Source organism: Gastrolobium bilobum, unplaced genomic scaffold, assembly GCF_033153095.1.
Source record: "Gastrolobium bilobum isolate Gb01-03AN ecotype WA unplaced genomic scaffold, APGP_CSIRO_Gbil_v1 utg5611, whole genome shotgun sequence".
NCBI classification, from domain to species: Eukaryota; Viridiplantae; Streptophyta; class Magnoliopsida; order Fabales; family Fabaceae; genus Gastrolobium; species Gastrolobium bilobum.
In genome coordinates, this window is record NW_026897495.1 from 178,752 (window position 1) to 189,344 (window position 10,593).

At 30.6% G+C, this 10,593-nt stretch overlaps 1 protein-coding gene across 4 annotated transcripts; it reads right to left on the bottom strand.

Annotated features, from left to right (window-relative positions):
• Nucleotides 1-303: 303 nt before the first annotated feature.
• Nucleotides 304-5,266, bottom strand: LOC133307404 (aspartate aminotransferase P2, mitochondrial). 4 transcript variants are annotated; one of them, XM_061507915.1, is made up of 13 exons: nt 5,134-5,266; nt 4,924-5,004; nt 4,798-4,848; nt 4,257-4,451; nt 4,068-4,106; nt 3,890-3,979; nt 3,649-3,757; nt 3,448-3,557; nt 2,891-3,034; nt 2,531-2,697; nt 1,933-2,197; nt 1,595-1,767; nt 304-405 (listed from the first exon to the last, which is right to left on the bottom strand). In XM_061507915.1, the coding sequence occupies exons 2-12, from the start codon at nt 4,999-5,001 to the stop codon at nt 1,636-1,638; spliced, it is 1,380 nt and encodes a 459-aa protein (XP_061363899.1). In that variant the 5' UTR covers nt 5,002-5,004; nt 5,134-5,266; the 3' UTR covers nt 304-405; nt 1,595-1,635. The 4 variants fall into 4 exon arrangements, with proteins under 4 accessions (XP_061363899.1, XP_061363897.1, XP_061363898.1 ...); XM_061507913.1 differs by having other exon boundaries at nt 353-478; XM_061507914.1 differs by having other exon boundaries at nt 364-452.
• Nucleotides 5,267-10,593: the final 5,327 nt, after the last annotated feature.

The window sequence follows — 10,593 nt, forward strand, 5'->3', positions numbered from 1 at the left end:
GTTCTAAACCAAATATGGAATCAGTAATTTTTACCCGATATTCTCGGTAATATTTTGGCGAACCAAACACATTTTTCGTAAGATTCCAAGTAAACTCAATTTCTATTGTATTCTCATTAATCGTGATTTCTGAATACCAAAAAATTTCTCTTGTACCAAACACACCTCTGGTGCGATGATAATAGTAATAATACTAGTACTAGGTTCCTAATGGAATTCTGAACACACTGTCTCTTCAATGTCTTTTCATTATCATATTCTGTTTAATTGTAACCTTGACTTTGTACACTCTAGGTTGCTGCTGTGGCTGTGCTATGCGTGCAACCAGAACCAAGTTATCGCCCACTGATTACAGATGTTCTACACTCGCTCATCCCTCTTGTACCCGTTGAGCTTGGAGGAACACTGAGAGTTTCACAAGTAAAACAACAAGTCTTACCAGCAGAATCCACCTGTGAGTTCTAGTCAACGATAGTCACTATCAATATAAGACAACAACATGCAGTGAGAATCTGTGAGGCTTTATCAAGGGGCTCGAAATTACAGACAGATCCATAACAACCACACTGTTCCTACAATACACGTTTATAAGGAAAGAAAGTAGGCCTAAATGGTGTAAAAGAGCATTGGGTTGTTAAAGACAAATGTAAAGAAGAAATTACTTTCACTTCTGTGAAATTTTGTGTGTATAGAGTGGTGATTGTGTCGAATATTGAACTGTTTAGAGGATCTGATTATCGTTCATTCTCTTTTGGTTGTATGAAATGAAATTCAGCAAATCAGGCTACAAGTAATCTATGTATAAATTATTGTTGTGCTAAATCGGGAGAAGAATAAATGTAGTTAGCTTATTCTGTGATTTCTTTGCAAACATTTAATACTAGTTAGTGATTTAAAGGAGTCAACTAGGGAACTTCTTTGAAGGAGTTCCAACATAGTTACTTGTCCAGAGTCCAGAAATCCAGATGACAGAGCCATTCTATTATAAAAGAGAGTCTATGATCCATGTGATTTTAATTGGGTTGACAAATTACGGAAAGCAGCATAGAGAACTGACGACAGTACAGATTGATCTCTCTTTCTCTCTCTCTCTCTCTCTCTCTCTCTCACACACACACACACACACACAATGTCCCTCTTTTTCTTGTCTATATATATATATATAAAACCGTGTAATTTTTTTAATCCAATGGTCAATTATTTTACTTTACTGGTTCTTCTAATTACCTCATCGTCAATCACAATAAATGACATGGGAGAACTCTTCAAGATTTCTATCAATATAAATGATTCGATTATATTGGAAGCAGGATTAGAAAAGAAACTGACTAGCAACTGAAACAGATGCATCCAACAAAAATATTGTCATAATGCTTTATTGAATCTTACCCACATGAATTGAGAAACATACTCATTATGCATCAATACTTTGATTCAACTTGCTTCAAAGTCTGAGAAGCAAACTCATGCATCAATACTTTGCTTCAACTTACAAAATTTCCTAATGGATTTTAAGGTACATTCGTATGACAATGCATACATAACTAAATTATTTTCATGTATGCCAACCACTGTGATTGGGGATAATACTCACCAAAAATACAAGCTTGGTTCTACTGCATATTTCATTGAGTTTCAGCTGACATTATGAAACGAGTCAATAATAGCATCGGCAAGGTATTCACATTTGGCCAACGACAATCCTGCCAGGGAAATCCTTCCATCCTTTGTCATGTACACATGCCACTTATTTGTCATATTGTCACTCTGATCAGAAAGAAGATATCATTAAGAACACAGTCGATATTGCAATACAGTGAAACCAAATTATGGATTCATATAATTTTAATAGAGTCGAAGAAATAGGATTCAAGATAAATATAAAAGCCACAAGATGATCACAGCCAAGAAGTCATAAGGGGAGTCAATTACTTGGTCCTTGTTCAAGCCCGTGAATGAGAACATGCCTATCTGCTTGAGAATGAATGACCAATCCTTTCCACTCTTGTCTTTTGAAGAAATGCTATCATATAGCTGCTGTCGAACATTCTTTATTCTTCCAGCCATCATTTCCATCTCTGCTTTCCATTCATTGAAGAGAGCAGGGTTTCCAACAACATCCGCAACAATCCTAGCTCCGTGAATAGGTGGATTAGAGTACATTGGTCGGGCAATCCTTTTCAATTGGCTCTTTACCCTGAAATACATATTTACCAAATTCTTGATAAAGACAGAACTTTTACTGAGGTATTTTTATTGGCCTGAACAAGTTGAGTCTAAGATATCTTCTTTTTTAAAATAAAACTTGAGCATTTTTGTCACGATGTTAAGACAGTCTATCATAACAATATGGCATCAGATTGCAACTATTTCATACTACCAGTACTTAATTGATAAAATGATCCCTTCACCTTTCTAGAAAAGGAATAGAAATGCTTGAACAGAGTAAATTAAACAGACTCAATCTTTTCTTAGATATGTTCATTCAATTTCAGATATGAGAAAGCATGGCATGCTTAATTAACCACACCTTGCTGCAGATTCTGGTGATGATGAAATGACGTTGATTGCTCCAATCCTTTCAGCATAGAGACCCAGATTTTTACTGTATGACTGAGCTACAAGAACCTCCATGCCACGTGACACAAACATTCTCACAGATGATGCATCTGCATCAAGGCTTCCACTAGCAAACCCCTAAAATTCAATGAGTTCAGTATGTTGTGAAATAGATTCAAGGTGACTGTACAATATCTACCTATTTTAAAATGTATCAATATCATTCTCTATAAAGATAATTTGTCATTAATTTCAAATACGTTAATGGTGTTTGATATATGCTATCCAGAAATTCAATTAAATGATAGCTCATTTACCCAAAGATTGGTACCTGGTAAGCGACATCAAAAAATGGAATTTGGTTCTTTTCTTGAATTACATCAGCTATTTTTTCCCACTGTTCAGGTGTTGGATCAATACCAGTAGGGTTATGAGCACATCCATGAAGTAGCACAAAAGATCCTTCAGGAGCTGACTATAAAAATGTAAAAACGTACAATTAGGCACAGTTCAATTTTATCTAGAATTGAACTAATCTGAAAACTAAATGAGAGTTAACGTTTCTGTGCCTGCCTTAATAACAAGATGCTGAAGTTACAATTACTAAATCAATTATTCATTGAAAACCATTATACTGCAACAACATATGCTAATCAAAACAATGCCATCAGTTGTTTTTAAGTGAAAGATATATTTGAAAACATGAATTTTGTGTAAAAATGACAAGTGTCAACACCTAAATTGAAAGATCAAATGAGGAAAAGAGAAGATCAGCTAGAACATTCTTGCACATCAATGTCTAATCCAAAGCAGTTAAATAAAACACTCTTCATAGTCCATATAGAAGTATAGTAACTTTCACTTAAAAATTCTGGATCAGGATGTAACCTTTATATCTTCTATCATGCCCTCAAAATCCAAGCCAACTGTCTTGGGATCATAATATCGGTACTCAGACCATGGGACTCTAGCATCATTGAAAATATTCTTGTGATTACCTGCAAGACAATAATGTTATCCATGAGGTATGAATTCCCTCAAAACAAATATCATGAACAAGTTAAACAGAGAAAGGAATAAAAAACACACCCCAGGTAGGAGCTGATATCAAAACTTTAGCCCCAGAAAAATATCGTTCTATCAGAGCTGCACCTAGCCGCAGAGAACCAGTTCCAGAAAGACCTTGGACAGTGGCAACCTGGGTGCAATTGAATAACGCAAGTAAAAAATGAAAAAGATAAAAAGGTGATTATTTGCTGTTTCCATTTTCTCATAACCAATAAATGTTATATCCTTCAAGACATCTATATTTTCTAAATCCACAACATACTCTTTGCTGTTTGATTACTGGGTTGTCTGCTCCGAGTAACAACTCTGCAGTTGCCTTATTAAATGCAGCCAAACCCTCAATAGGGAGATACTGCATTTGAAAGTTAAATCATAGTCAATAATCTAAAGGCCAATAGTTCCATGCCACACATAAAGACATATGATGTAAAGAAAATTACCTCCTTGTTTTCCCCTCTCTCCAGCATAAGATTCTCTGCCTAAAAAAAAGAATTTCATACAAATCAATACCAACTCAATTCAAAAATAGATTAAAATTAGGAACAATTATATGGCAAGGGACTTGTGCAAACTGGGGACAAAAGTACACCAACAAATCATTGCACACAAATCAAGTAAGGAACAAAGACCTTCTTAACAACATCAAGCACATATGGCTTCAGTTCCTCCGTTCTGTAGGCCCCAACTCCAAGATTGAGCTTGACATCGTTTCTGTCTGCTCTAAATGCTTCAGAAACTCCAAGAATTGGATCAGGAGGAGCCATCGGAATGCCCTCAAATCGAGAAACATTAACTGCAACAGCCATAGAGATCCGACCCGAAGACTGTTAAACAAATTCAACAGACATCAAATTAGAACACAGAGAAAAAGAAATTGATCAAGATAGGGATAATTGGCATTCAAAATCTTCTATCCACACTCCTAATCAACTACTTTCAATTGCAAAAATACGAATATAATTAGTTACAGTTCAAATTGAGTAAAGAAACTACTAAAGTGAGGATAATTTAACAAATTAGAATCATAAGTAGTTAGTGTGTTAGTGAAGAACATAAATAGTTAACAGGGAGTGCCATTAACATTAGTCATAACCAATGGATCATAGTGTAATAAAGCAAGAAAAATAAAATAAAAAATTGAAGTATCAAGCTTAGTTGAGAGTTACTTACTCTTGAATTCGAGAAGGGGTTGGCTCTGTTGCTTCCAAGCTTGGGCTTTCCCTGTACAACACCAACGTTAAATCATGAAAAGGTAAAAATATTCAAATGTGTTGGTGAATAAGCAGAAAAAAGAACCTTTTGTTTTTCGTGCATCGATAGTGAAGAAGAGGGAGAGACCGAGTGTGAAGCTATGGAGAGCACTGAAGAAGCCATTATCTGAAACAGAAAAACAAAAAACAAAAAATCGAAACAGAAACAGTTGATTATTAAGGATTAACGATGTTTAATAAAAACTCAACTATAACTAAGTGATGGATCTACAATTAAAGAGCTTGAATAGCGTACCGAATCGAATTGAGTTGGAAGAGGATACGATATATGATGAGATCTAAATAAGATTACGAGATTCACTGAAAAACTGAAGTGTAAAGAGAATACAGTGTGGGCGACGAGTACGAAGTGAAAGTGCCTCAACTCGTCATTCTTTATCAACAAATTGTTACGTCCTCGCAGATCATTTTTAATTTTATTATTAACATTATTATTATGGATCATTGAGCATGTTACATTGTATATATTATCACATTAATATTTTGCTGGCTGATAACTGATAAGTTACGTGTATTTATTTTCAAAATGATATTGTTTTGATATTGAAAAATTAAATAATTATAATTATAAAAATTATAATAATCTTAAAATAAATTAAAATTATAAAAACACAATAATTTTTGCTCAAAACGACGTCGTAATAAACTTAGTGCAAATAATTTATCTACAGTAATTACAGAAAAAGCGAAATCAGTATAAAAACATGTAGAAATGTTGTGTAAAAATATGTGGAAATGCAAGTAAAAAAGTTCTTAATAAAAATGGATAAAAATTAAAAATTCATTTCCATTTTTTTAAACTCAATTTTCTCATTTTATGTTTTTGAACTTATATCTCGTATAATTATGTGACTTGATTAATTATTAATGAAACGAGGACGGTGAAGCTATTTATTAAATTTTGAGTAATGATTTATGTGATAAATTTTTTTACACACACATATATATATATATATATATAATTTTGTGACTTGACTTTAAGTAATAAAAATTTTCCATTTTGATATTACCAAAAAAAAAATTCCATTTCGTGTCATTTTTTCAATGGGTTCGCTTTTTCCGCAGATAACTTATATCCAGTAAACCTAATACGACGTCGTTTTGAAACGAAAATTATGGTATTTTTGTAATTTTAATTTATTTCAGGGTTATTATAGTCTTTATAATTATAATTATTTAATTTTTAATCCCAAGACGACGTCATTTTGAGAGTAAATACATATAATTTATATGCACTAAGTAACTGCAGAAATATTATTCTGTTTTCTAATTTACGTTTTTATATAGAAACTCGGTTCAGACATGATTGTATAACAATAATTAGTTATATTGTTAAAGGGAAAAAGTAATAACTTACGTCGATAAATAAAGGAGCTTGTTTTATTTTTCTCAAAATCTTTTTAAAATCAAATGAAGAAAGCATTACATGAAAAGTAAATGTAATTGAAAGTATAAATATTATTCAATATTTTTTACTTAATAAGAAAGAGAAATATTAATTAATAAACGTTAAATAATCGTTTAAAATAATATTTTATGTAATTAGTAAAAGTATAAATGTAATTAATCTTTTTTATATACTTAATATAATATTTTAAATATATTTATTATCTTAAAAATATAAAAAAGTATTACTTTTTCATTTAATAATTAAAATATTAATTAGAAACTTTTTGAATTATTCTATCTGAAATCATATCTATTGATAATTCAAAACAAAATAATCACTTTAGAATGTTTAATTATATGTCAGTGTTTTTTTTTTTTTTTTGGGGGGGGGGGGGGGGGTAAAATACAAGGTTTATTTGTAATGAAATAATTAAAATAAAAATTATTAAGATTAAAATATAAAAAAAATATTAAATTAACACTTACTTTAATCTTTTGACAAAATTTTATTTAACAATTACACCAATTCTTATTTTATTAAAACAAATCAATTTCTAAAGTTTGTAATTTCAATGTTAGAAAACTAAATTGCTCTCTACCTGTTATTTAGTGTCAAATATACTAAGAAGAAGAACTTAACGTCTCTGTAAAAGTGGAATGACTCCGAAATAGACACTAACTTTATGAAACCTAATTTTAATTTTTGTAAATTTTACTTTTCAAATATTTTAATTGAATATCACTTGTTTTATATTTTCACTTTGATCGTTGGTTCGTCGAAAAGCTAAATTGAGTGCTTTTGTTTCCGACTACGCTCGGTGGGGAAGTGAGAGATGGCTGACACCCCTTCAAATTTATATAATCATTTACATCTAAATATTATTTTTATTTTTTGTTATATAATTAAGGATCGTCCTCCTGGAACTTATAAAAGCATTAAATTTGAATATTTTTTTAATTTTTTTATTGTATAAATAATTATATTTTCAAATAAGAATACATATTGCAATTTCGCTCTATCACAAAATATTTTGACTCTTCGTGGGGATACCGGAAGGAGCCAACTCGCTTCAAAGAGGTAATTAGAGTTCGGTAACTCCAAAAAAATATTTTGACCTGTAATTGTATGGTAAATGTAATACAAAATCCATGGAAAAGGTTTTTACGCCAAATCTAAACAGGCTAAGCTAGAAACACTGTTAAAGTCGCTAGTTGAATGAAAGGCGAAATCTTCTATATTGTGAGTTGTGACATTGTATTGACCGAAATTAGACAGAATCTTGTATATTTTTAAAATATTACGTTCAATTAAATAAAAACATGACATATGAACTGTATAATTATGTAAGTTGTTGCATTAAATTTAAAATATTATTTATAAATTTTAAATTAAATTTCAGCTATTGAGAATATTATTATTAAAGTATATTACAACTTTTCTTAATAATGAATCTGGATTTGCTTGCCTTTTTAAAATATAAGAATAGTATAGAACTAAGATTGTGCTTGGTACATAGTATAAATCCTGGTAATTTAAGTTTGGGAAAATCATTTCTGTGTTTCATATAAAAGTGAGTAGGTAGTGACCAAAAATATGTTGGACAATTCAAATATAGAACATTGATATGGGCGTGCAATAGTTGGAAGCAGGGGTCTTAAAAGAGTCAGGCTCGGCCGGCTCGTATAGCCTCAGGTTTTGTGTATTTAGGTTGTTGGATTTAGATTTAGATTTGTATAAAAATTTATTTAATAAAAAAGTCTCAGTTTTCAATTCAAAAATTTGACTTTAAAGTCCGTCATGCTGACATACTAACTCTCTTTTTTATTTTTTATTTTTTATACTAACTTAATTTTCACTCTCATCATCGCACCTAGCCCACTCAAGCCATCGATCAACAACGTCTGATTTATAAGGGTCGGATCCTCAAGGACGATCAAACCCTCCAAAGCTACGGTATACACACGATCTTGTTATTATTAGCAATACCATCTCTACAGTCGTATCTGAATCGACATTTAGTGTTGGTGTAAGAGTCGTTGATGCTTATCGGGCAAGTTTGGCTGAAAATACGGTTCAAGCATTAATTTGTGGTGTAAATTGGTTACGTATGACATAAAGAAAAAACATAAGGTATTAATTTACTTAATTAATTTAAATATTTTATATCTTATGATATTATGATTGAATGTCAAAAATAATTTGACTTGTTTTTTTTATGTAAGAATAGGCAACATCGAAATATATTAAATTGTTGATATGAATATATTAAATTGTTTACCCAAAATTTGTAATCTTTTATTTTTTTGGATATTCAGAATTTTGTACTACCTTTTTTTTTTTTTTTTTTTTTTTTTGATAACAATTTTGTACTACCTTAGTTTATTGGTTAAGCAGACTTGTTCTGTATTATGTTGTTTGGATATACATTGAGTTTATGAATCTTTTTTAAAAGGCTAAGCAAGACTTTTATTTTTTGTAAATAAGTCAGGTCACGGACCAATAATTATATTGACATATTTAAATACAAACTTAGTCTTTTAAAATCAAAGTTCGCCAATAATTATATTGACATATTTAAACACACTTAAACTTTTAATATCACAGCCCAGTCCAGCTCAGCTCGTTAACACTTCTAGTAAGAAGCAGTGTTTTAAAATCCAGATTCGAATTGGTCAATTGGACAAAATATTTCACTTTTTATATTGGTTGGAAATCGCACCCAACATATGTGAACGAGTAGTGTTATCTTGTACGACTAGACTACCTTCAATTATTAGTCTAAATGCACTTTATAATTTATTTATTATATAATTTAATATAAATTTAATTAACCAATAATTCACCGGTTGAACTAATAATCTAATAACTCAATACCTCAATCGAATCAATTGGCGGTTGAGTTTTAAAACACCCGTTGGAAGCAAGATTTCTCAACGCAAGCATAAAAGTGAAATTACACTTTGAATCAACAATGAGAATGTTCAAAATTGAGCTTAAAACTATCAATGACAGGTTAAACACTAGTGAATTTGGTCGAGATGATATGAATTAGACGATTCCAGTAGGCAATGAAGATGCATGGGTTCCATATATCCAGGTTCTAAATACGTGTTTTATACACTTATTATCTCTTGATTATATCCTCTCTCTTTTTCTCTAACTTGACATTAATATCCTTGTGATACCTTTGCTTTTTGTAGAAAGATGCAAACTTGTGATACCTTTATTTTTAGTACATTGATAGACAAATTTATCTCCATCGTTTGCCTCCTATAATGATTTTTTTTTTTTTTTTGGGTTATAGTTTACAGTTTACCGTAGTTGAAATATTATATATCAATATACACTTTTTTATTAAAGAATTCAATAAGTCAGTTCCATAAAAATTACTTCTCAATTTGAATATTAATTTTTTGAATACAAATTGAGAATGAGCTCATTGAATACAAACCATTAATTAAAAACATAATATCCACACCAAATGAGCTCATTGCATGACATCAAACAGACTGGGCAAAACGGCAATTTGCATTCCACAACAATCAATTATCCAATTAATAACTATTGATAAACATAAGAATTGAGATGCATGCTAACCATTATAATTAATTCAATAAGCATATTAACAATGACTACCATATCAAAGGAAACGTTGGCATTCTCTTTTGTAAGGAACAAGATTTCCCAACTTATTTTGTTAACAATTGTCGACCAAAGAACCAGTACAATTTAAGATATTCTAATTTCGACAAACGTTAATCAACAATGATTTTCATCATAGTTACGAAAACCGGGTGAGACTAGCTAGTTTGGTTGAAAAACCGGTAAATTGGTCAAGTGTTTGATTCATTCAACTCACAATATCGAATTGAATGATCAAAGAATCAAATAAAACTACTCAAATCAGTCCGGATAATGATGAAAGTTCATCTAATGTTGAAGGCTTAAATATAGACAACTTGGTGTGAACAGTACCATATTTTGTCCTAGCGGTATTCACCATTTTTATTTTTTCTTATTCTATCAAAAAGAAAAAAAAAATGAATTAAAAATTAAAAAAAGAATGAGATAATGACAACTCACGAGTCAAACATATCTTAGTAATGTGTGAGCTGGCTAATTACAAAATAAAAATAAAAATAAATTTATAACTACACATGACATAATAAAACTTTTTTTTATCATAAGCTCATTCACAGTTCACTAAAAAAACACTCACTGTTAAATAATAAGAAAATATATTTATTTTCAAAATGAAAGGGAAAATATTATAATGTGTGTATAGTAATAAATATTAAAATCGAA

Bases quoted from the DNA above. Each gene is read 5' to 3' on its own strand.
- LOC133307404 (XM_061507915.1), bottom strand. From the start codon at position 5,001: ATGGCTTCTTCAGTGCTCTCCATAGCTTCACACTCGGTCTCTCCCTCT. The intron at 3,758-3,889 runs GTATGTTGTGGA...AATTGCACCCAG, and splicing joins CAGTAATCAAACAGCAAAGA to GTTGCCACTGTCCAAGGTCT. The intron at 3,035-3,447 runs GTTACATCCTGA...ACATTTTTATAG, and splicing joins GCATGATAGAAGATATAAAG to TCAGCTCCTGAAGGATCTTT.